The sequence below is a fragment of the Ailuropoda melanoleuca genome, chromosome 2 (assembly GCF_002007445.2).
Source record: "Ailuropoda melanoleuca isolate Jingjing chromosome 2, ASM200744v2, whole genome shotgun sequence".
Lineage (NCBI taxonomy): Eukaryota > Metazoa > Chordata > Mammalia > Carnivora > Ursidae > Ailuropoda > Ailuropoda melanoleuca.
Window position 1 is genome coordinate 7,182,438 of NC_048219.1, and position 20,814 is coordinate 7,203,251.

The 20,814-nt window shown below is 53.7% G+C and overlaps 1 protein-coding gene across 1 annotated transcript; it reads left to right on the forward strand.

The window, feature by feature from the left end:
* Nucleotides 1-4,102: 4,102 nt before the first annotated feature.
* Nucleotides 4,103-19,699, forward strand: THEMIS2 (thymocyte selection associated family member 2). The gene is made up of 6 exons (XM_002913325.4): nucleotides 4,103-4,258; nucleotides 6,420-6,560; nucleotides 9,684-10,094; nucleotides 13,358-14,421; nucleotides 16,684-16,840; nucleotides 17,444-19,699. The coding sequence occupies exons 1-6, from the start codon at nucleotides 4,165-4,167 to the stop codon at nucleotides 17,497-17,499; spliced, it is 1,923 nt and encodes a 640-aa protein (XP_002913371.1). The 5' UTR covers nucleotides 4,103-4,164; the 3' UTR covers nucleotides 17,500-19,699.
* Nucleotides 19,700-20,814: the final 1,115 nt, after the last annotated feature.

Here is a 20,814-nt window from a genome sequence, read left to right on the forward strand (position 1 = left end):
ACCCCTCCATCCCCCCAGCCCCCCTCTCCCACCTCTCCAGACCCCACTTAACTGCTGAGAAGCCAGAGACCAGGGCTGGTGCTCCCAGGCTGGGAAACTGCGAAGGGCCACAGCCAAGGATACTGCAGGCCAGGCCTGGCTTCCAATCCTAGTTCCTCCATTTGCATAGTGTGTAACAGCAAGAAGGACAGTTTCCCACCAGAATCTCATTTTCCTAAACTAGAAGGCAGGGAATTAAGAGTAGTAAATGATATGAGATCCTTGAGAAATTTCAGAGGCACAGGAGGCCCTCAGGAAATAATAAAAAGGGATGTTGAGTGCCTGACACAGGCCGTGTGCCCATCACACTATCATTTCCACCAAGACTCTGCTCCTGCCAGTGCCCCATGTACAAAGGAGACCGAGGCTCAGAGAGGTTAAGGAAATGGCCCAAGGTCACCCAGCTAAGAAGTGGTGGCGCCAGGCTTTGAGCCCAGCTCTATTTTTAAAGCTCATCTTTTTATTCTTTGTCTTTCGCTGCAATTCTAGGCCAAACTGAACCAAGCAGAAATCTGTCAGAATTACTTGGTCCACTGAAAGCCCTGGGGAAGAGATGAGTAACCTCCATTGTCTCCCCCAGACTTCGTCAGAAGCCCTCGCTTCCCCAGGCGCCTGGCTGGCTCAGCGGAAGAGCACGCAGCTCTTGGTCTCAGGGCTGTGGGTCTGAGCTCCACGTCGGGTGTAGAGATGACTTAAATGAATAAATCAAAACTTAAAAAGAAAATCCTAGCTTCCCCCACTTTCTTGTCGCATGATCTCAGGCAATACTTTTCTGAGCCTCTTCTGAGCCTCAGTTTCCTCACCTATAAAGTGGGAATGATAGTGAGCATGTGTTCGTACTGAGCTTGCTCAGAGTAGGGGCCCACGGACTCACACCTGCCAGTGTTTCTGGAAACACAGAAATACCCCCTCTGTCCCATCTCCTCTGCTTAGCATACCCTCCTCCTGGACCTGTGGCCCCATGGCCCCTGGCATATCTCTGTGCCACTCCTCTCAGCTCTTGCAAGGGTCCTTCTTCTTTTTCTTATTGGGTGCATGGGAGGCTCAGCAACCCTTCAACATGACTGAAGCATGCCCTCAGAAGCTATAAACACCAGCATACCATTTGACCCAGAAATTCCGCTTCAGGGATCCATCTCAAGGAAGCATTACCCACCTACTCATTCAGTGAGTCAGTAACAACAGCAATTTATTGAGCATCCGCCGTTTGCCAGGCCCTGTGATATGTGGGGGCTGCACTGGGAAGCAAAGCAAAGCAAAGGTTGGCACTCCAACTTCTGACCACCAGAAGCCAACTGTCTTTTTTTTTTTTTCCAGTAAGTTCTGGATTTAAAAAAAAATTTTTTTTTTAAATTTTAAGTAGGCTCCATACCCAATGTGGGGCTCGAACTCACGACTCTGATTAACAGTCTCATGCTGTACCCACTGAGCCAGCCAGGCGCCCCGAGAAGCCAACTGTCTAATTGCTGAGGAGACATTAAATAAACAATTACACATATAAATATAAAACCGCAAAATTGTACCAGCGAGGAAATGTTTCAATATGTCGGTTGTAGTAGGCTTTTGCCTGCTAATTTGGTAGATGGACTTCTGCGCCCAGGAATCTGGGAAAAGATAAAGGCAAAGGGAGAGGGAATATTTTAAATTTTTCTGTTGAGTATTATCACTCAGGAGCTTCTCCTTGAAGGTCAGGGCCGGACCTGATGTCAGCCGGGTCATGGGGTGGGCAGCGGTGTCTGTAATGTTTATGCAGAGAAAGAAAAAGACAAAAATAATAGGCAACCCAGTGGGAAGGCATACTCTGCGACCAGATCATGGGTTCCGAATGCCATTCTCCAATAAAAGGAACCAGGCTTCTGGGAGAAATGGCTGTGTGTAGGGTAGGGGTGGGGCAGAAAAAAGACAAGATGAGCCTGGAGCATCTTGTAGCATCAGACAGTACGGAAGTGCTCAGAAATCAGAACAAGGAGGGCATGGCAAAGGGACCCAAGTGCCAACCCGAAGGAACTCCCGAAGCTGGAACAATTGAGCAACAACAGAAATAAAGTAATATTAGATTATAAGTCAAAGTATAGTGAATACCCATGAGCCCACACTGACATAAACAAATAATTGAATAAATAAATAAATGGGGGAGAAGAGACACATCTTTCTTACAGAGGACTCCCAAGTAATTTTTTGGATGTTCCTCACCCCGGGAAGTGGGGCTTAGCTTCCCCTAACGGTGGGTTGCACTTAGCCACTTGTTTCCAAAGAACGGAGTATGGACAGTGGAAAATAGCAAGTTTCCAGGGAAGAAAGCTGGAAACACGGCCTTAACAAAGTGATGACAGTGAAAAGTCCTGTGCCCATGTCATGTGTCCCCTTGGAGAGGCCGTGATGAGAAGGGCTTAGCACCTTGGTAGTATCCTCCCGGAAAACCCACAGCCCCAGTCTAGTCAGGAGGAAACCATCAAAAAAAATCTGGCATTCTGCAAGATGCCTGACCAGCTTCTCCTCAAGACTGTCAAGCTTAGAAGGAGAACCGGAAAATGTGCAGAACGGGTCACAGACAGGAGACGTGTGGATTAAATGCAATACGGAATCCTGGATGAGATTCTGGAACAGAAAAAGGACATCAGAGAAAAAGTGGATAAAATCCAAATAAAGTCTACAATTTATTTAACATTAATGTAGCAATGTTGGTTTCTTAGTTTTGATAAATGCGCCCTGGTAATGTGAGAGGGCGGCTTTAGGGGAATTTGAAAGCAGCTGAAGTATATGTGGGAAATCTATTTTTTGCAACTTTAGTGTAAATTGAAAAAAGTTGGGGCGCCTGGGTGGCTGTCGTTAAGCGTCTGCCTTCAGCTCAGGTCATGATCCCAGGGTCCTGGGATCGAGCCCGCATCGGGCTCCCTGCTCAGCGGGAAGCCTGCTTCTCCCTCTCCCTCTGCCCCTGCTTGTGTTCCCTCTCTCGCTCTCTCTCTCTGTGTCAAATAAATAAATAAAATCTTAAAAAAAAAGAAAGAAAAAAGTTTAAAATCTGCACACAAACAGAATAAAGAGTAGACAGAAACACAGCCAAGTGTTAGTATTAAGTATGTTTGGATAGTGGGAAAGAATGCCCTCTTTTTAATTTGTCAAGTGTCTTTAATTACGGTTTATTCCTTTTATTTTAAACTTTGATTTCTTTTTTTAAAAAAAGATTTATTTATTTTAGAGAGAGAGAGAGCAGGGGGAGGGGCAGAGGGAGAGGGAGAGAGAGAGCATCTCAGGCAGGCAACCCCCCCCTCCCCTCTGGGCAGAGCTGGATGCCGGACCAGGAGATCATGACCTCAGCCCAAACCAAAAGTCCGGAGGCTCAACCGACTGAGCCACCCAGGCGCCCCAAACTTTTGTTATTTCTGATGAGAAGTCTATTACTTTTATAGTGACAAAAAGTGAAATAAAGAATTTTGCACAATACCTAAATGATCTCATTTAATCCTCACGACCAGCTGATTCTTTGCCCTATTTTACGGATGAGGAAACTGAAACTCAGAAGTCAGTGATTTGTTTAAAGTTAGATACCAAGCAAGAGGGTTCTCGCCTAAGCAGATTTCTCTTTAGCCCAAGGAAAAAAATTTAACTAGAACTGTCCAGAAGGTATGAGCGTCCCGGAAAGATGGTGAACTCCCCATCACTAGGCGACCGTGAGAGTCCCGGAGAGGGAGTCAGGAGACCTGACACCGCATCTTTCTCCACAGACGCAAAGGGCAGGGCTGTGCCTCTCCCGTGAGACCCAGCACGACACCAGGCCGACCGACCGCGAGGACGGGTGGGGGGAGGCAGGTGGGGGGCGGCTGGGGCTTCTTCCTCTCCATCAGCTCCCCCCCTCCACCGTGGAATACATCACCGGGGACGAGCCTCCAGGAGTCAGACCCTGATCTAGACCTTCGACGTCGCGCGGCCAAGGTGAGAGGTCGGCACTGTGGCCCATTTTAGGGCCGAGGAAACCGAGGCGGGCAGAGGGCACCGCGAGGTCCCCACGCCCCGCAGCGGAGCGGCCCCGCCCACATCGGCCGCGGGGGGCGGGGCGGGGTGGGGCTGCGGACTCAGCGCGCGGGCTGCGGCCACTCGGTCGGCGTCCAGCGAGTAGCGAGGACCATGGAGCCGGTGTCGCTGCAGGACTTCGTTTGCACCCTGGACCTCGCCTCCCTCCCGCGTGTGCTGCGGGTCTGCTCGGGGGTCTACTTCCAAGGTGAGTGAGGGGCAGCGACCACGCGACTCCCGTCCCCGCTGCCTGGCTCTCCCTGGGTGGTGCGGCAGGACCGCGGCCCGGGCGACGGCAACCCGGGAAACGCAGCCTCGCTGCCAGGGCCCAAGCCCAGGTGTGACTTGGGGCCACACTCAACCTCTCTGGGCCTCGGCTTTTGCTTTCGTGGAATGGGAGAGCGCTGATTGCCCCGCAGGGCGATGATGAGAAGTCAATGAGCTTAGACACTCAGGTGGGTGGAACCGAACCAAGCGGGGGTTGAAACCGCGGTGAGCACCGAGGGAGGTCTGACCGTGGGGAAGCGGAACATCCGAGCTCGTGCCAGGTCAGCCCTGCCCTCCGCGTGCCCTCCCACTCCCCCCCTCCCTTGACGCCTATCTACGCGCCTTCATTCAGCCCTTCCAGCCCACCTTCCCTTAGCTTTGCAACCTCATCTCTCAGCTCTGAAGTTCTCAGCTGGCAGGGCTGCTCCGCCCACAGCCTTCCCCGCTCTCCGCTCCCTGCGCACCTGCGCTTCTGCCTACCTGGTTCCCGGGGATGGGTGCATAGCAGGGGCTCCGTCGCCAGTGGAGGGGAGGGGAAGCTGCTGGGAGGGTTGCGGCGACGGAGTGGGGACGACGGACGTAGAGGGAACTTGGAGACTGGCTGGAGGGGGAGAGGCTCCTTCCTTAGCAAACTAATGCGGGGGTGCCCTGCCGCATCGGTTCCCTCTTTCTCTTCCCTTGCTTTGTCACAGCAGTCTCCAGTGAAGTGTTCTGAGGCTCCAAGGGGGGGGGGTGTCCTAAACCAAGGGGGAGACATATGGAGGGCCGCGCAGGGGGCAGGATGCGCCATCACACACTGGGTTTGGCCAGGTCCACTTGGGAATCTGGCGGATGTGGGTTCAAATGCTGACTTCTCCTCCGGGGGCTCCCTGCGGGGGCCTCCGCTGTTTGCTCTCCTGCTGACATCCCTGACCGCTGTGTCACAGTGGCTGCTTCCTCATTCTCCCTGACCCGGGGCGCGGGAAGTGGTGGAGGTTTGGCGAGATGAGGACAGCTGGTGAGAGCCATGGGGCTGGGGGCAGGGCCCCACCCTGCGAAGCCATTAGCTGGGCGGGGAGGGGCTCCAGCTATACAGGGAAACACCCGGGGCTGGGGTCCTCGTTCTGCCGCCCCCTTTGACCTGATCATCTGGGGACCCCACCCAACCTCATCCAGGAGCAGCTCATTATTTAGGAAAGGGAAGCGGTCCTGCCTCGGAGGGCAGTCACGGGTCTTTACTGCAAAGCTCATCTGCAGTCCGGTACCCAGCACCCCAGCTGCGGTTCGCACCAGCCCTGAGGGGCCATCCCCTGCACCCCCTGAAACAGACAGACCTCCCGTTTGTGAGCCCGTGTGCATTTGCTGGGCTAAGGGGTGGGATTTTCATCCGCTTCTCAGGGCCGTCGTGAAAGTCGTGCTGGGGATGGGGGGAGGGTTTTGTGGGGGGGTCAGGTGGCCTCAAGGCTGACCTGTGTATGCTGTCCCCTCCCGAGTCAGCAGACGGAGCCTGTCCACCCCATGAGGGCGGGGGGTCGGGGAGAGATCTTTCTCGAGCACCTTCCATGTTCTGGACACTGCTTTACACACTTTGAAATCATTAAGTGGGGCGGCCGTGCTTGATGGTGGCGCCCCAGAAACCTGCACCCTGCGCCCAGCCTGTCAGCGGCCTTCCGTTTTCTCCCGCGCTTCCTTTAAACCCAATCACGAGACAAAGAAAGCCCCGGCGTGGGTGTCAGGCCGTGTATGACCTCCGGGCAGTCACCGTACTTCTCTGGGCCTGACACGGCAGTTGCCCCATGGGAGTTGGGACTTCACCATGTGCTCAGGGGCGAGGCCGCTGAGGCTGCAGGGATGCTGGGCCGGCTGCAGGGATGCTGGGCCGGCCCTGGCATGGCGATGGGGAGAAGGCCCGAGAAGAGTGTCACAGAGGGGTCCATCCAGCGCTAAAAGAGGCACAGGCAGGGTTCCTGCTGCTGGAGTCCCGCTGAGCGAGGGTGGGGACAGACAGGGAAGCCCTCTCCAGGCAGCGGACCACCACTTGCAGAGCAGCGGCGGGGCACAGCCTGTGGGGGAGCAGGGCGCAGGCTGGCCAGCGAGGGGAAACTGGATTTGTCTCTCCGCAGGTTCCATCTACGAGATCTCTGGGAATGAGTGCTGCCTCTCCACAGGGGACCTGATCAAGGTCACCCAGGTTCGCCTCCAGAAGGTGGTCTGCGAGAACCCAGGAACGGGCCAGACCATGGAAATCACCCCCAGCTTCTGTGGTAAGGCAGGCAGCTCTGTGTCCCCCCTCAGCGCACTGGCCCCCTCCAGCCCCTGCACGCACTCTCGCCCCTCTAGTTTGGCACCTGTGCTCTCACATCCCCCACGGCTCTGCCCCAAGGCCTGGGCTGTCCTCTGAGTGGTCTGACAATGCCCTTCACCTGGGGCGGCTGCTTCCTGTCCGTATCCATCTGCCTGATCCCATCTGCCTCTCGGCTGGGACTTTCTTTGCTCTAGGTCTTTGTCCACCGGCCGTCTCTGTGTTTGCTCACACATTCCCTCGCCAGACATTTACTGGCACTTGTTGTGTGCCGGGCCCTGGGCTCGGGGCTGGGGGTGTGGGGCTCAGGATGAGCGGGGCACAGTCCTCTCCATCCGGGAGCTTCCAGGATGGCAGTGAGAGGAAGGCAACAGTAGACCCGTAGTTTAGAGAGGGTTCCTGGCAGGAGCCTGCCTCGGGGGTCTGTGCGGGCTTTCTGGAGGAGGTGACACCTGAGCAGGAGGAAGGACTCCCAGAGAGAGAAAGTACAGGGAGTAGCTCGTGCACAGCTGGTGCTCCAGAAATGTCGGGGCTCGGTTCCTAAACAGGTGTGTAGTGGGCCGTGCCCCGGGGCGCTGAAGCCAACGGCCCGGATGGGAATCCCCGCTCTGCTGGCTACCAGCTGTGGCCTTGGCCAGTTCCTGGCGCGTGTCTGTGCCTCACCGCACTCCTCTGGAGCGGGATAGTCAGGCTCGAGGTGAGGACTAAATGAGTCGCTGCACATGAAGTGCTTAGAACAGGGCGGGGCCCAGAGCAGGTGTATCCGAGGGCTCCTTCTTCCGGTGACTTCCTGTGATCGCCTGAATGGGACAAGCGAGGGCTTGGGTTCCCGGGGAGGGGCAGGCAATGGGGAGGCAGGTGGGAGAGGTACCAGAGGGCTTTGGGGGAGCCACAGGCACGTTTTGGTTTTTGAGAGCACCCAGGAGCCAATGAGGGTTTCAAATATGGAAGTGGTGTGCTTTATTTTGTATTTTGAGGGTTTTTCCTTTTTCTTCTGAAATGTGTTCAAGTTCACAGAAGGCTTGCTAAAACCACTGTACACCCTTTATCCAGATTTACCAGGTGTTTTCCAGTTCACCAACTCTTCCTCTCTCCACACGCACACACATGCATAAACATCTATCACTGTATGTGTATGTGTGTATACACATCTTTTTCCTGGACCCTTTGAGAGTGAATTGCAGACATGATAACCCTTTACACCTAAATATCACTCCTTATGTTTACTAATAGTACTCCTAAGTACAAGGACATTTGTTCACAAGACTATAGTTCAATGATCAAATTCAGAAAATTTAATGTTGGTATAATACAGCTGTCTAACCTAGTCTATTCACATTCCAACAACTGTCCTAATAAATGTCCTTTATAGTCGGTTTCCCCTTGATCTAGAAGCCAATCCTAGATCAGATCGATTTCTTTCTTTTTTTTTTCCTAATAGGAATAATCTTCTCCTTTTTATTTTTATTTTTTTAGAGAGAGAGAGCACGTGTGTGAGGCAGGCGAGGGAGGAAGGAAAGGGAGAGAGAGAATCTTAAGCACGTACCACACCCAGTGCAGAGCCTGATGTCAGACGCTTAGTCAACTGGGCCACTTAGGTGCCCACATTTTTTTTTTTTTAGATTTTATTTATTTATTTGACAGAGAGAGAGACAGCCAGAGAGAGAGGAAACACAAGCAGGGGGAGTGGGAGAGGAAGAAGCAGGCTCCCAGTTGGAGGAGCCTGAAGTGGGGCTTGATCCCAGGACTCCGGGATCACGCCCTGAGCCGAAGGCAGATGCTTAACGACTGAGCCACCCAGGCGCCCCCACATTTTTTTTTAAGTAGGCTCCACACCAAGCATGGAGCCCAACTCGGGGGTTGAACTTGCAACCCTGAGCTGAAATCAAGAGTTGGACATTTAACCGACTGAGCCACGCAGATGCCCCCAGACCACATATGAATTTCTTTTTTTTTTATAATAATATTTTTTATTATATTATGTTAGTCACCATACAGTACATCCCTGGTTTTTGATGTAAAGTTCCATGATTCATTAGTTGCGTATAACACCCAGTGCGCCATGCACACATATCAATTTCTTAATCTCCTTCAGGCTGGAACAATTCTTTGGCTTTTGTCTTGACATCCACTTTTTGAAGAGTCTAGACTGGTACTTTTTTTTTTTTTTAAGATTTTATTTATTTATTCGACAGAGATAGAGACAGCCAGCGAGAGAGGGAACACAAGCAGGGGGAGTGGGAGAGGAAGAAGCAGGCTCATAGCGGAAGAGCCTGATGTGGGACTCGATCCCATAACGCCGGGATCACGCCCTGAGCCGAAGGCAGACGCTTAACCGCTGTGCCACCCAGGCGCCCCTAGACTGGTACTTTTCCAGAACNCCCTAGACTGGTACTTTTGCAGAACGTCCTTCAGTGTGGGTTTAGTGTGATGTTGCCTTGATTAGTCTCGTGTTGGGTGTTTTGGGGCAGGAACACTCTGGAAGCGATGTCTGGATGTGGGGTGTTTTAGGCAAGTACAGTGGCAGGAGAAGCGTGAGCGGGGACAGGGGAAGAAGGGGATGGGGGAAGAACAGTCAGGCCCCGAGAATTGGCAGACAGGATGTGGGGGTGAGTCATTTGGTTAGGAGCCCCTGGGTTTCTAGTTTGGGAGAGAGAGGGACAATGGCGCTGCCCCAGCGGGGGGTGATGGGTGTTGGATGCGCGGATTGGCGCGGTGGTGAGGAATATGGAAGCACGGTTGGCTGAATTGGAGGTAGGTTCAGGAGGTAGGCAAATGCGGCCATTGTCAGTGTCTTCTGGGACACACATCCCTGTTCTGTCTCTGGCAACAATCCCTCTGTGTTCTTGCCTAACCTCGTAAGGAGGAACTGTCTCCATCTCTACCTGTCACTGTCCCTTCACACATGGCACTTGTTGCTTCTTGTCCCTCAGCCCTGCCCCTCAGGCCTGGATGTCCAGATGCTTGGTGCTTGTCTTCGGGGGATTCTGACCGGGTTCTCTGAGGCAGAGGGGGGCCTGGTATGTGTGGCCCTGGACCCAGCAAAGGCCCATCCCACCTTGACACCCTCTGCTGTGCCCCACAGGCCACTTCAGCCCCCTCACCGGCCCTCAGAGCTATGCAACCCTGGAGGAGCTGCTCTCTGCTGCAACCCGGCGCTCCAAGAAGCTGCCCATTGGCTTCATGTCAACCCACAGAATCACCACAGGGGCCAGGGTGGTGCCCAGGGACCAGCCCCTCCTGCTTGAGGATGTGGAAGCATACCATAGGACCTACCGTGCCCGCTGCGTGCTAGACACCGAAACCCAGCCGTTCATTCTGCACCTGCCCCTGTCCCAGAAGGGGCCCTTCTGGGAGTGGGAGCCTGGTGCCCCTCGGCCCCTGCTCCAGGCCCTGCAGGACCCAGCCCTGAGCGACCGCCTCTTCACCTGCCCCACCCTCCCCTGGCGTTCCCTGATCCTGAGGCCCCAGTATGAGCTCCAAGCCATCATGCACTGTGAGTCGTCCGGGCAGAGGGACGGTTGATGGGGCGAGAGAAGGGCCCTGGGAAGCTGCTCCGATGGAGGGTACCCCAGGGACCAGGTCGCTTACCCAGTACGCACAACGTAACAGAATAAAGATTCCCAAACAGTGGGAAGTTAGGTATAAAAGGAGACAGGACCATGAGGGAACTTAAGAGTGAGTCCCACTCTTTATAAAAATAGGCAAAAGTTGGATTGTGAGCTCGCTAGCAGCTAGGACAAAGCAGCAGTTACAGAGTAAAACCTTGACCATTTCCTCCGGAGACACAGATTTCCTGCCTCGGGGGAGGATGGGATTGCTCCTCAAGGCCCCCTCCTGTCTGCCTGACGAGGGTGCTGGATGAATCCCGAGCTGCTTCATGCGCTGTTTCTGAGGACAGGCTGGAGGCAGCGTGCAGAGCAGGGCTGGTGAAACAGGCAGCAGCAGGCCAGGTCTGGCTGCTCGGAGGTCCAGCCGGAGTGGAGGCAGAACGTGTGCCCTGGGGCCTCTTCCCTGGAGGACAGAGTTTGAGGTTCGGCTCCCTGGCCGTTATCTAGGGAGCAGAGGCTCATGTTTCCTGGTGGGCTCCAGAGCCAAGCGGGAATGCTTTAGCCTGATTTTTAAAAATATTTGAAAACAATTATGGAACAATTCAAACACGTACAAGCAGAGGGTGGGGTCCTGGACCCCATCACCGGCATCACAGTTACTAACTCAGAACCTATCTGTCCTGTTTCATACTCTCCCCACCCTGCCCAATTATTTCAAAACAAACCCCGGGTAGCCTATCATTTCTCGTATGGATACTTCCGCGTGTCTCTTTTAAAAGTAATTTTTTAAACAAATACACAGTACCATCATCACACCAAAAAATTTAACAATAACTCCCAATACTATTCGGTGTTTGAACGTCCCCTACTGTCTCATAAATCGTTCTACTATTCTCAGCGGGACCCAGATAAGATCCCGAGACTGCTGTTGATTGTTAGGCCTTTTAAATGTTACTCTGGAGTTTCTCCTTTCTTATTTCTCTCATAATTAATCTGCTGGAGGGACTTGGCCATTTGTCCTGTAGGCTCTCTCACATTTTGGATTTCGTTGCCAGCCTCCTTGGGACGGTGCCAGTGCGCATCTGTCCCCTGTATTTCCTGTTGTGCTGGGCCCAAGGCCACCCCCAGGTTTGACGACCTGCTGGGAGGCCTCCTGGGACTTGACGTACGGTTGTACTCACAGCCATGACTTATTACAGCAAAAGGACCCAAGAGTCGTCTCCCAGTGGAGTCACACAGAACACGCGGCATCCCTCCAGTGCTGAACAGTGACAACACGTGTGAGGTGTTATTTATCAGGGAAGCTCAGTGCCCAGAGTTTTTATTGGGGGCTGGTCACATAGGTCTCCTCTGCTTAGCACGCACCCCAATTCCAGACTTCAGATAGGAAGCTGGTGTTCAGCATCACTGATTGTACAGTAGGACAGGAACCCACCCCCACCAGTGAGTGATGGCGGGAACAGGCGCTAAACCATGTCCCCAGACGCCAGCCAAGGACCAGCCTTGCAGGCAGGCTTTTCTAGGATAGAAGCCTCAGGCCAGCTGTTTGCCTTTTCTGCACATCTGTAATTGGGCGCTCAGGGGTTTGCCCCGACCCAGGAGGCAGTTCTTATGGCTGCGTGAGGTGCGGGGCAAGCAGACCGCCCCGGCTCTGTCTGTCCCGAGCCTAACTTGCAGCACCGATCTTGGCATGCAGTGTCGATCAGATGCAAGGGACGGGAGGGCATTTGTGATGTGCGTGGCTGCTGCTGATCCCAGCCTAGACCCACAATCTCCTTAGGAACCACAATAGCGATTTTAATCCTAGTGTTCTTCATCCAGTAGTCAGAAAACTACGATAAAAAGCACCCCTCCTCCCGGCTTTGGTTAGCTTGTACGAGAAATATGGGACCTTGTGTTTATATATGTCAGGGTCCTAGGGCACCACTCTCCCTCCACTCTGGAAGACCTGACCAGGTTCTGCCTGGTTCTCGAGCCCTGCTCTGCATTCTGCCTCCAGCCTGTACGGAGGAACGTCCTAAGAAATGACCTACACTTTACTAGCTTGTTTTTGTTTTTTAAAGATTTGAGAGAGAGTGTGCGTGCACTGGGGAGGGGCAGAGGTGGGGAGAGAATCTCAAGCAGACTCCTCGCTGAGCGCAGAGCCTCACTCAGGGCTCGATCTCTTGACCTGAGATCACCACCTGAGCTGAAACCAAGAGTCGGACGCTCACCCAAATGAGCCACTCAAGAGACCCAACCACTGTTTTTCTTAATTTTAATTTTTTTTAGGGAGAGAGCATACATGAGTGGGGTGGGGGCGGGGGGAGAGAATCTTAAGCAGGCTCCACAGTCAGCAGGGAGCCGGACTCGGGGCTCGATCTCATGACCCTGAGATCATGACCTGAGCTGAAATTGAGAGTTGGACATTTAACCGACTGAGCCATCCAGGCACCCCTCTTGATGTGGTTTTATCTCTTCATTTAAAATGCAGAACGGAGGGAGGCCTGGGTGGCTCAGTCAGTTAAGCGTCTGCCTTCAGCTCAGGTCATGATCCCAGGGTCCTGGGATGGAGCCCCGCACTGGGCTCCCTGATGACAGGGAGCCTGCCTCTCCCTCTGCCTGCCACTCCTCCTGCTTGTGCATGCACTTGCTCGCTTTGACAAATAAATAAATAATATCTTAAAAAAAAAAAAACCCAGAAATACAAAAATGTGAAAGGATTTGGAAAGGTAGCTTATAAAATTACATTCAAAATTCTATTAAAGTTTAAAAAGAGGTTGAACAAATTAGCTATTTGATGCTATTAACGAATTATCAATTATTATCTAGGTGTGGTAATGGCATTGTGGTTCTGTTTTTAACTTTATCCCTTCTCTTAGAGATACACACTGAAAGGTCAAGATGACGTGATTATTCTGATTCAAAATAACCCAGTGGAGGGGGACAGACAGGGTATGAATGACAGAAGATGGGCTGTGAATTAAATGTTGAAGCTGGTGATAGGGGGTTCGCTAGACTATTCTATTTTTATAAATGTTTAAAAATTTCTAGAATACCTTTTGAAAAGAGGTTAAGGAAAAGAGTAAGGAATCTGATGCCATAGGAAAGTGCTGGCAGAACAGAACAGGGAAGAGGTCAGCCAGCCCAGACATCTTTGCTGGGGGTGCAGGGACACCCCTGAGCTGGTGTGTGGGGCATCCCCTGAGCTGACCTCCCCTCCCCGCAGTGCGCAGGACCACTGTCAAGATCCCCTCCACCCTGGAGGTCGACGTGGAAGATGTCACCGCCTCCTCTCAACACATCCACTTCATTCAGCCACTGCTGCTGAGCGAGGCCCTGGCCCGGGGAGGCCCCTTCCCTCTGCCCACGGAGATCCTGGAAGTTCCGGAGGGGCCCCCCATCTTCCTCAGCCCATGGGTAGGCTCCTTGCAGAAAGGCCAGAAGCTCTGCATCCATGGCCTGGCCTCACCACCCTGGCGGGTCCTGGTCTCCACCAAGGGCCGGAAGGTGCCCAGACACTTCATGGTCTCCGGGGCTTATCAGGGCAAGCTGCGGCGGCGGCCGAGAGAGTTCCTCACGGCCTATGACCTCCTGGGTGCTCTTCGGCCAGGCCAACCCCTCCGGGTCGTGGCCACAAAGGACTGTGAGGGCGAAGGGACAGACGGCCCTGGGTTTGCGTCCCTGGCCGTGGGCGACAGGTTGGAGGTGCTGAGGTGTGGCCAGGCCCATGGGGCCAAAGGCCAGGACATAGATGTCTTGGTGTGTCAGCGGCTGAGCGACCAGGCTGAGGAGGAAGAGTATGCAGAGGGAGAAGACGAAGACCAGATTCTGCTGCCCCTCTACTTCTCCAGTAGTTTCGTGGAGGAGATGAGTGACAATCGACGCTATAACCTGGAAGATCTGACTGCCCAGTTTCCACTGCCCTGTGAGGCCAAGGTGGTGGCCAAGGACAGCAGCCTTCCTGTTGATCCTCTGCCCTCCTTCCCAGGCCTGCGGCTGGAGGACAAAATCACAGAACCCTTCTTGATGGTCAGCCTTGACTCCACCCCTGACATGTGCTTCGAGATCCCTCCCCGGTGGCTGGACCTGACTGTTGTGGAGACCGAGGGGCAGCCCGGCCAGCCAGCTGGGCCCCTCCCTGTGGCCACAGTGGAGGAGCTGACAGAAGCCTTCTACTATACCCTCCGGCAGTTACCGGACTTCGAGAACCAACCCCCCCCACCGAGGCCCCCCAAAAGCCAGGGCCTCAGTGGGCAGAAGAAACAAAGCGGCAAGGACAAAAGTGGCCAGGTACCAATATACCAAAGTGGGTGGGGAGGGAACCCACCAGGGTCGCTGCGGGTCCTGCCGCTTCTTTGTCCTGCATCGCATCTCTCTCTCAGTTGTATAGAACTTAAGTTTCCACACCTACACGCTGTGCGCCATTATTCTGACTCGATCCTGACAATCTGGTGCAGGTATGATGATTCATATTTTACGGGCAAGACGCTGAGGACTCGGAGACCCTGAGACTTGCCCAGAGTCCCGGTTCGGAAGTGGGAGGCCTGAGCCGGGGCATAAGCCTCTGCCTCCAGCCTCACTGTGCTTCCCCTGCTGTTGTCCCCTCAGTCGGGCTTCATCAGCTGTCCCCTCAACCGTGTCAGCAGCCTCTCCCTCCCCCCGTCAGCTGTCAGAATGGCCTCCCAAGCCCTTCCCGGGTTACCGATGGGCCTCGGCCCTATCCTCTGAACCTTCTGAACCTTCAGTGGCTCCCCATGGCCGGGGGGTAATGTCAGCCCCTTAGTGTGGCATCCAGGGAGGGTCCTTTATGAACTTCAGTCTCACCCTGCAAGACCCATCCGCCACCACCCACTCTGGTCCACACTCAGCCACAGAGAAACTCCTTCAGCTTTCTCAGGACGCCAAGATTCCTGCCTCAGCACTTTATACGTGCTGGGCCTTTTGCAAGAATGTGCTTCCTCCTTTCAGTGGGCAAGGCTCAGCTCAGGCCTCCTCTGGCACTGACAGCCTTCCCCCTTCCGTGTTTGTGCAGTGCACAGCCTGGGGGTGCGGGCAGGGGTGGGGCGGCCAGGCCGACAGCTTGTTTTCAGTGTGCTGTGCGGGGTCTGTGAGGACAGGAACCTTGCCCGCTCCCAGGCGGGCAGACAGTGCCAGTGAGTGCTGAACTGACCCAAACCGAGTCACGGGGACGGGGAAAGAACCAGGCACGGAAGCAGAAAGACCCGTCCGTGGCCCAGTTCACTCGTCTGTGGCCTGTGCTCCTGTCCATTTCCTCACCAGTGAAGCCGGGGTAAGGTCACTGGCTCACAGGGCTGGTGTCTTAGCTGTGGCCCGCTGGTGTCTCCTCCATGGCAGGTGCCGTCCACGCAGCGCCCCATACGGCTCTCGGGATGTCCCTGTGAGGTGGGCACCGAGAGATGGCTCTTTCTACAGTGGAGAGAACAAGAGGCACAGAGAGGGAGAGTGGCTGACCTGAGGTCACACAGCTAGCACACGGCAGCCTGGGCTCTGACCCGGGTCTGAGCACCCAGCCCGGGCACCTGACGGTGGGGCCCTGCTGACAACAGATGAGCCGTGTTGAAAGGACACGGTTAAATGTAGCAAGCTTGCTATGTGGGGATTTGGGGAAACTCGCATTTTGTGCTGCGAGGGCAGGTGGCGGGATGGCGGCAGAAGTGAGAAAGATGAACCCGGAGCAGTTTTGGCCCCAGAAGGGCCTGCATCTGTGGAGGAGGAGGGGGGCAGTCGTTTCCTGACAGAACGAAGAATAGACCGGGACATCTGAAACACAGGCCTTCCTGACAGTGCGGGAGAGAACACAGTACAAACCACTGACAGACCTCAGTCCCTGCCTTTGCTCCTGTTGGAAGTGACTTTGGGCCCAGTCCCCGCTCGCTGCCCTTGATCCTGCAGCTTTTCTTCTCCGCGTCAGTATTCCCCACCGCTGATTGGGGCCCTATATCGTTTGCTGTCCACAGCATAGTGTGCTAGAAAGAGCACGAGCTTTCGAGGTCACGGCCACGGTGCTGGGTCTGAACCTTGGCCCAGCTTGCAGTCCCGTGTGAGGTATGACACGGCGCACTCTCTCTGAGCCTGTTTCCTTGTGGGTCATTGGGAACTCAAACAGCTACTCGGAGGGTCCCCTGGAGGATCAACAAACAGGTGTGCATATGGCCTAAGGTGGGAGTTCAACGAAAGTCCTCTTCCTTCTGGGACCCCTCTCAGCGCTCGCACTCTGTCCTGAGATTTTGTGACTGTTTTTTGCCCCTTTAGCAGCAGATGTGAAGGACACTGACCGAATCCCCTCTGTGCAGAAACTCAGGGCGCCCTGTCTCTAGCCCCCAACCCTTTTGTCCTCATCCTGGCCTGTCTCCCCTGCCAAAGCACATTTCATGCGCTAGAAATAAAAACACCTGGGGTCCCAGGAAGCCCTACCCTGAACAGAAGTCAAGAGGGGAGCAGAGGAAGTGGCATTTGAAGGAATTACATTTCATGGACTCTGCTGCCCCCTTTCTTGGGACCCTGCTGACTTCTGCTTTTTCTCCCGCTTAGTCCTCTCAAGTGGCAGGACTGCAGCAAGCCCCTCTGCACCCCAAACCCAAGATGAAGACGCTGCCACAGTGCGCCAAGGACAGCTCGAATACATACAGCAAGGTTTCTGCCCACAGGAAGGACCCCAGGCACACTAAGTCCGTCACAAAAGATCCAGGTGAGTCCCTTTCAGCCCATTCACCCTTGTCCTTGCTTCTCCCCTGCTTACTCTGCTCCTGCTTGTACCTCTGACGGCACTGGCCTGACCCTCAGCAAGGCCCTGCCCTTGAGCAGACCCTTCTGCAGTCCCAGTTGGATAGAGAGGCTTTTAAGGGATAGACTTAGGGGCGCCTGGGTGGCTCAGTCGGTGAAGCGTCTGCCTTCAGCTCAGGTCATGATCCCGGGGTGCTGGGATCGAGTCCCGAGTTGGGCTCCCTGCTCAGTTGGGAGTCTGTTTCTCCCTCTGCCTCTGCCCCTCCGCCCACTTGTGTTCCCTTCCTCTCTTAGATAAATAAAATCTTAAAAAAAGAGAGGAGGTCCCTACTGTCCCTCTCCCAGGGGCTCCAGAGTCCTGGCAAGGAAAATGTGTTCCGCCTCCAACATACTACCCTCCCCTAGGCATGCAAGGGGAATATTTACACAGTATTCAGAACAATTTGTAGTTTCTGGTCTAGCAAGGACCTTAGAGCATCCAGACCAACTCCTTCCCTGCCCAGGGCCCTAAAAGGGGGAGGAACCTGCTTAAGGCCAAAGATCATCATTGACTTGAACTCTTTTATAGATGACGATGAACACGATTATGAAGAAATATTTGAGAAATTCCAGAACACCCTTTAGATGCTGGAGGAACCCTGCTTCCTAACTGCTGTTTCTCAGGGAATCTGAGATACCAGCCAACCGTTGCAAGCCTTTACAAGACCTTGGACAAGATCTCACTGAAATCAGACTGTGGATAGGAAATGGCTTCTTGGGACCAGTGTGAAAAGGGATGGGCATTGTACCAGCTTTCTTTAGGTTCTAGGCTCTTGCCACTAAGGGCTGGCTTGTTTGGGCCTGGCACCTTACACTTGACTCCCTCAGCCTCAGAGCTTTGGTATCTGGAGGAGCCAACCGGGTTGTATTCAATCCTGAGTCTCCCACACCCTTGTGTCACTGGTTGGTGCGGAAAGGAATCTGAGACCACCAACCCTGATGGCGGCGGCACTGTGTTTCCTGCCTCTTGGTACAGGGGACTCAATCCGAACACACCGCACCGAGAGCCTTGTCTCCTGTTTGCCACCCCCTTGCCCTCCCTTCCCCCACCAAACTCTAAGCCCCTGAGGGAGCAGGACCGTGTCACCTGTGCAGGATAAAGCACACGGTAGTTGCAGGTGACGATCCAAGATTTTTTCACTCTAAGACCATAGAATAAACATGACATCTGCGTGTGTGGAAAAACGGGAACAGATACCATTTAGTGAGGTCTGTGGGCCAGACCCTTTATAAACATTATCTAAATCTTCAACTCTCTGGATAGACAATGGCCTGATTTTAAAGGTCTGAAAACGAGCTTGAGTGGCCAGGAGCTTCAGGAGGCTGGGTTAGCACCCCGGCTCACCTCCCTACCAGCGGTGACCGTGAGCAAGGGACTTCCACCTAAGCTTCAGTTCTGTCATATGTAAAATACAAGTAACCGTTATCTACCTCGCAGAATTGTTCAAAGGATCAAATGCGATAATCCTGGTAAAGTATCTAGTGCAGTGCCTGGCACATAATAAACACTCAGTAAAAATGAGAGCATCATTCCCGTTGACCAGAGCGCGAAGTGGTACCTGTCTCCAGAGCCTGTGTCCTTTCCCTGTCCCCACCCCGTCCCCAGTCGTGGAATCCGTCCGTGTCTGAAATATACTAAAGCTCCTAGACCGTGGAGACGACACGTGCGGACTGGATGGAGAGCCTCACCACCCAGTGGAACAGAGATAAATCTGTGTCTATGCGGACACTAACTCAGCTTCCAAGGTCAGTCTAGGCCTGTTCCGTGAGGCGAGACCACAAGCCTCACTTCCTGGAACTTCCTAGGGCTTTGGTTCCTAGACGGAGGCAGTCATAGAACCAAGCACCGTGGTCAGCAGAGGATAGGAGAGAGACAAAAAGGTGACCGGAGTCTCCGGCAGAGGAGGGATAGAGTGTCAGTCCGGAGCTCCCGGATTCGAGGGAGCGCACCTGAGTGTGTCCTTCCTTTGCCTGCTGACGCTCCTCGGGGCTGTCTGGACCCACTGCACTTCCTAAGCCTCCTGGCTTCCATACCCCGGCGTGGAGTTCTCCAGGGGACCGCCGGGCAGCTAATACAGGCTGCTGGCCAGTTCCCGTGCCTTCCTCCAGAGAGATGGCTAAGCTGTGCAGGAGCGCCCTGAGGAAGCGCGTGCTCTGGGACAAGCAAGAAATAAGAAAAGTGGAAAAAAGTTCCTCCTCGGCACAGGACCCCGAGGGCCAGGCCCATATGCAGAATGGCAATAGTTCTTCCACACCTGCACTTAACTGTGGCACCAAATTGAGCAAGATCACAAAAGGGGGGCAGAGAGGGCTACCAGCTCCTACAGAAGGGGGTGTCTGAACGGCCAAATGCTGCCATGAGAAGCAAGCAAGCAATAGTTAGGAAAGCAGGGCTTAAAAGGAAAACATGTTTGAAAACCACAACTGTGAATGTTTTATCACAGCAGTGAGGGTTGGCAGGGACCAAAGGCAGACGATGCCCGTGCAGTGCTCTGGTCTTAACTCTGGAATAAGCCGCTGAGCGGTGGGCTGGGTGTTACAGTGGGGCTAGGGGAGCCCCAAAGCGAGCAGTGGTCTCCAAAGCGAGCACACACTCCTGGGAATATACTAGATGCACACTGGGAAACAGAAAAGAATTATTAGTCCATCCCTTCATATTTATTTTTCCTATCTTTTCTCGTTTCTATTTTTGAATGCTTTGTGATGCAGAGAACATGCTAACACAGACACAGACGTAAGTAACTGCTGAATAAACGACTGTGAGCTGGAGAGGCCTACTCGGAAATGGGTCGTTGAGCTCTGAATGTCCCTCAAATGCATTTTAAAGTTTTTTTTTTTTTTTTAAGTAATCTCTACACCCAACGTGGGGCCCGAACTCATGACCCCAAGATCAAGAGTCACATGCTCCACCGACTGAGCCAGCCGGGCACCCTTCCAACTGTGTTAAAAAAAAAAACAGATCTGGGACACCTGGGTGGCTCAGTTGTTGAGCGTCTGCCTTCGGCTCAAGGCGTGATCCCGGCGTTCTGGGATCGAGCCCCACATCGGGCTCCTCTGCTGGGAGCCTGCGTCTTCCTCTCCCACTCCCCCTGCTTGTGTTCCCTCTCTCGCTGGCTGTCTCTATCTCTGTCAAATAAATAAATAAAATCTTAAAAAAAAAAAAAAAAAAAGATCTATTCTGGGTGCCTGGGTGGTTCAGTCAATTAAGCATGTGACTCTTGATGTTGGCTCAGGTCCTGATCTCAGGGTCCTGGGATCAAGCCCTGTATCGGGCTCTGCTCACACACGTGCATGCATACTCAAAATAAGTAAATCTTAAAAACAAAACAAAACAAAAACCCAAATTTATTCATCCACAGCAGACACTAATTCCTACTGGCCCTTCTCTAGTTAAACCTGATAAAGTACTACTAACGAGTCTAATTCCCCGCCAGTATACCTAGAGATTCTCCTGAGAACAAGGTGGATTCATGGCTTCGTTGTAACACCGCGGGGTTTCTGAGAACACGCTTGTGTTGCTGTTCCCGCCGTCCTGACAAACGTGCAGAGAGAATACGGTATACTTGACATCCCAGGTGGGCGCAAACACCCAGAATGCAAGAGCCTCCCGCTCCAGCAGCGTAGAGGCTTCAGAAGGCTGCCCGTGCTCAGCTCACAGGTCTTCGTAGTGCTCGGAAACCACACAGCCCGTGAGGCCGTGTCAGTGCCACGATTGCAGGAACTCCGCCCCGCTGAGCAGCCACTCTGCGCTCCTGACAACGCAGAACCAGCAAGTCCTGGGACGTTACCTCGTATTTTGCTCTGTATTCCTAGCACTGGACCCGTGGGCTGCCACAGGAGATATTCAACAAATACTTGTGGAATTATTCAGTAGTGTGTAATTGCTGAATCACAGAATTC

Bases quoted from the DNA above. Each gene is read 5' to 3' on its own strand.
- THEMIS2 (XM_002913325.4), top strand. From the start codon at position 4,165: ATGGAGCCGGTGTCGCTGCAGGACTTCGTTTGCACCCTGGACCTCGCC. The intron at 4,259-6,419 runs GTGAGTGAGGGG...GTCTCTCCGCAG, and splicing joins CTCGGGGGTCTACTTCCAAG to GTTCCATCTACGAGATCTCT. The intron at 16,841-17,443 runs GTGAGTCCCTTT...ACTCTTTTATAG, and splicing joins GTCCGTCACAAAAGATCCAG to ATGACGATGAACACGATTAT.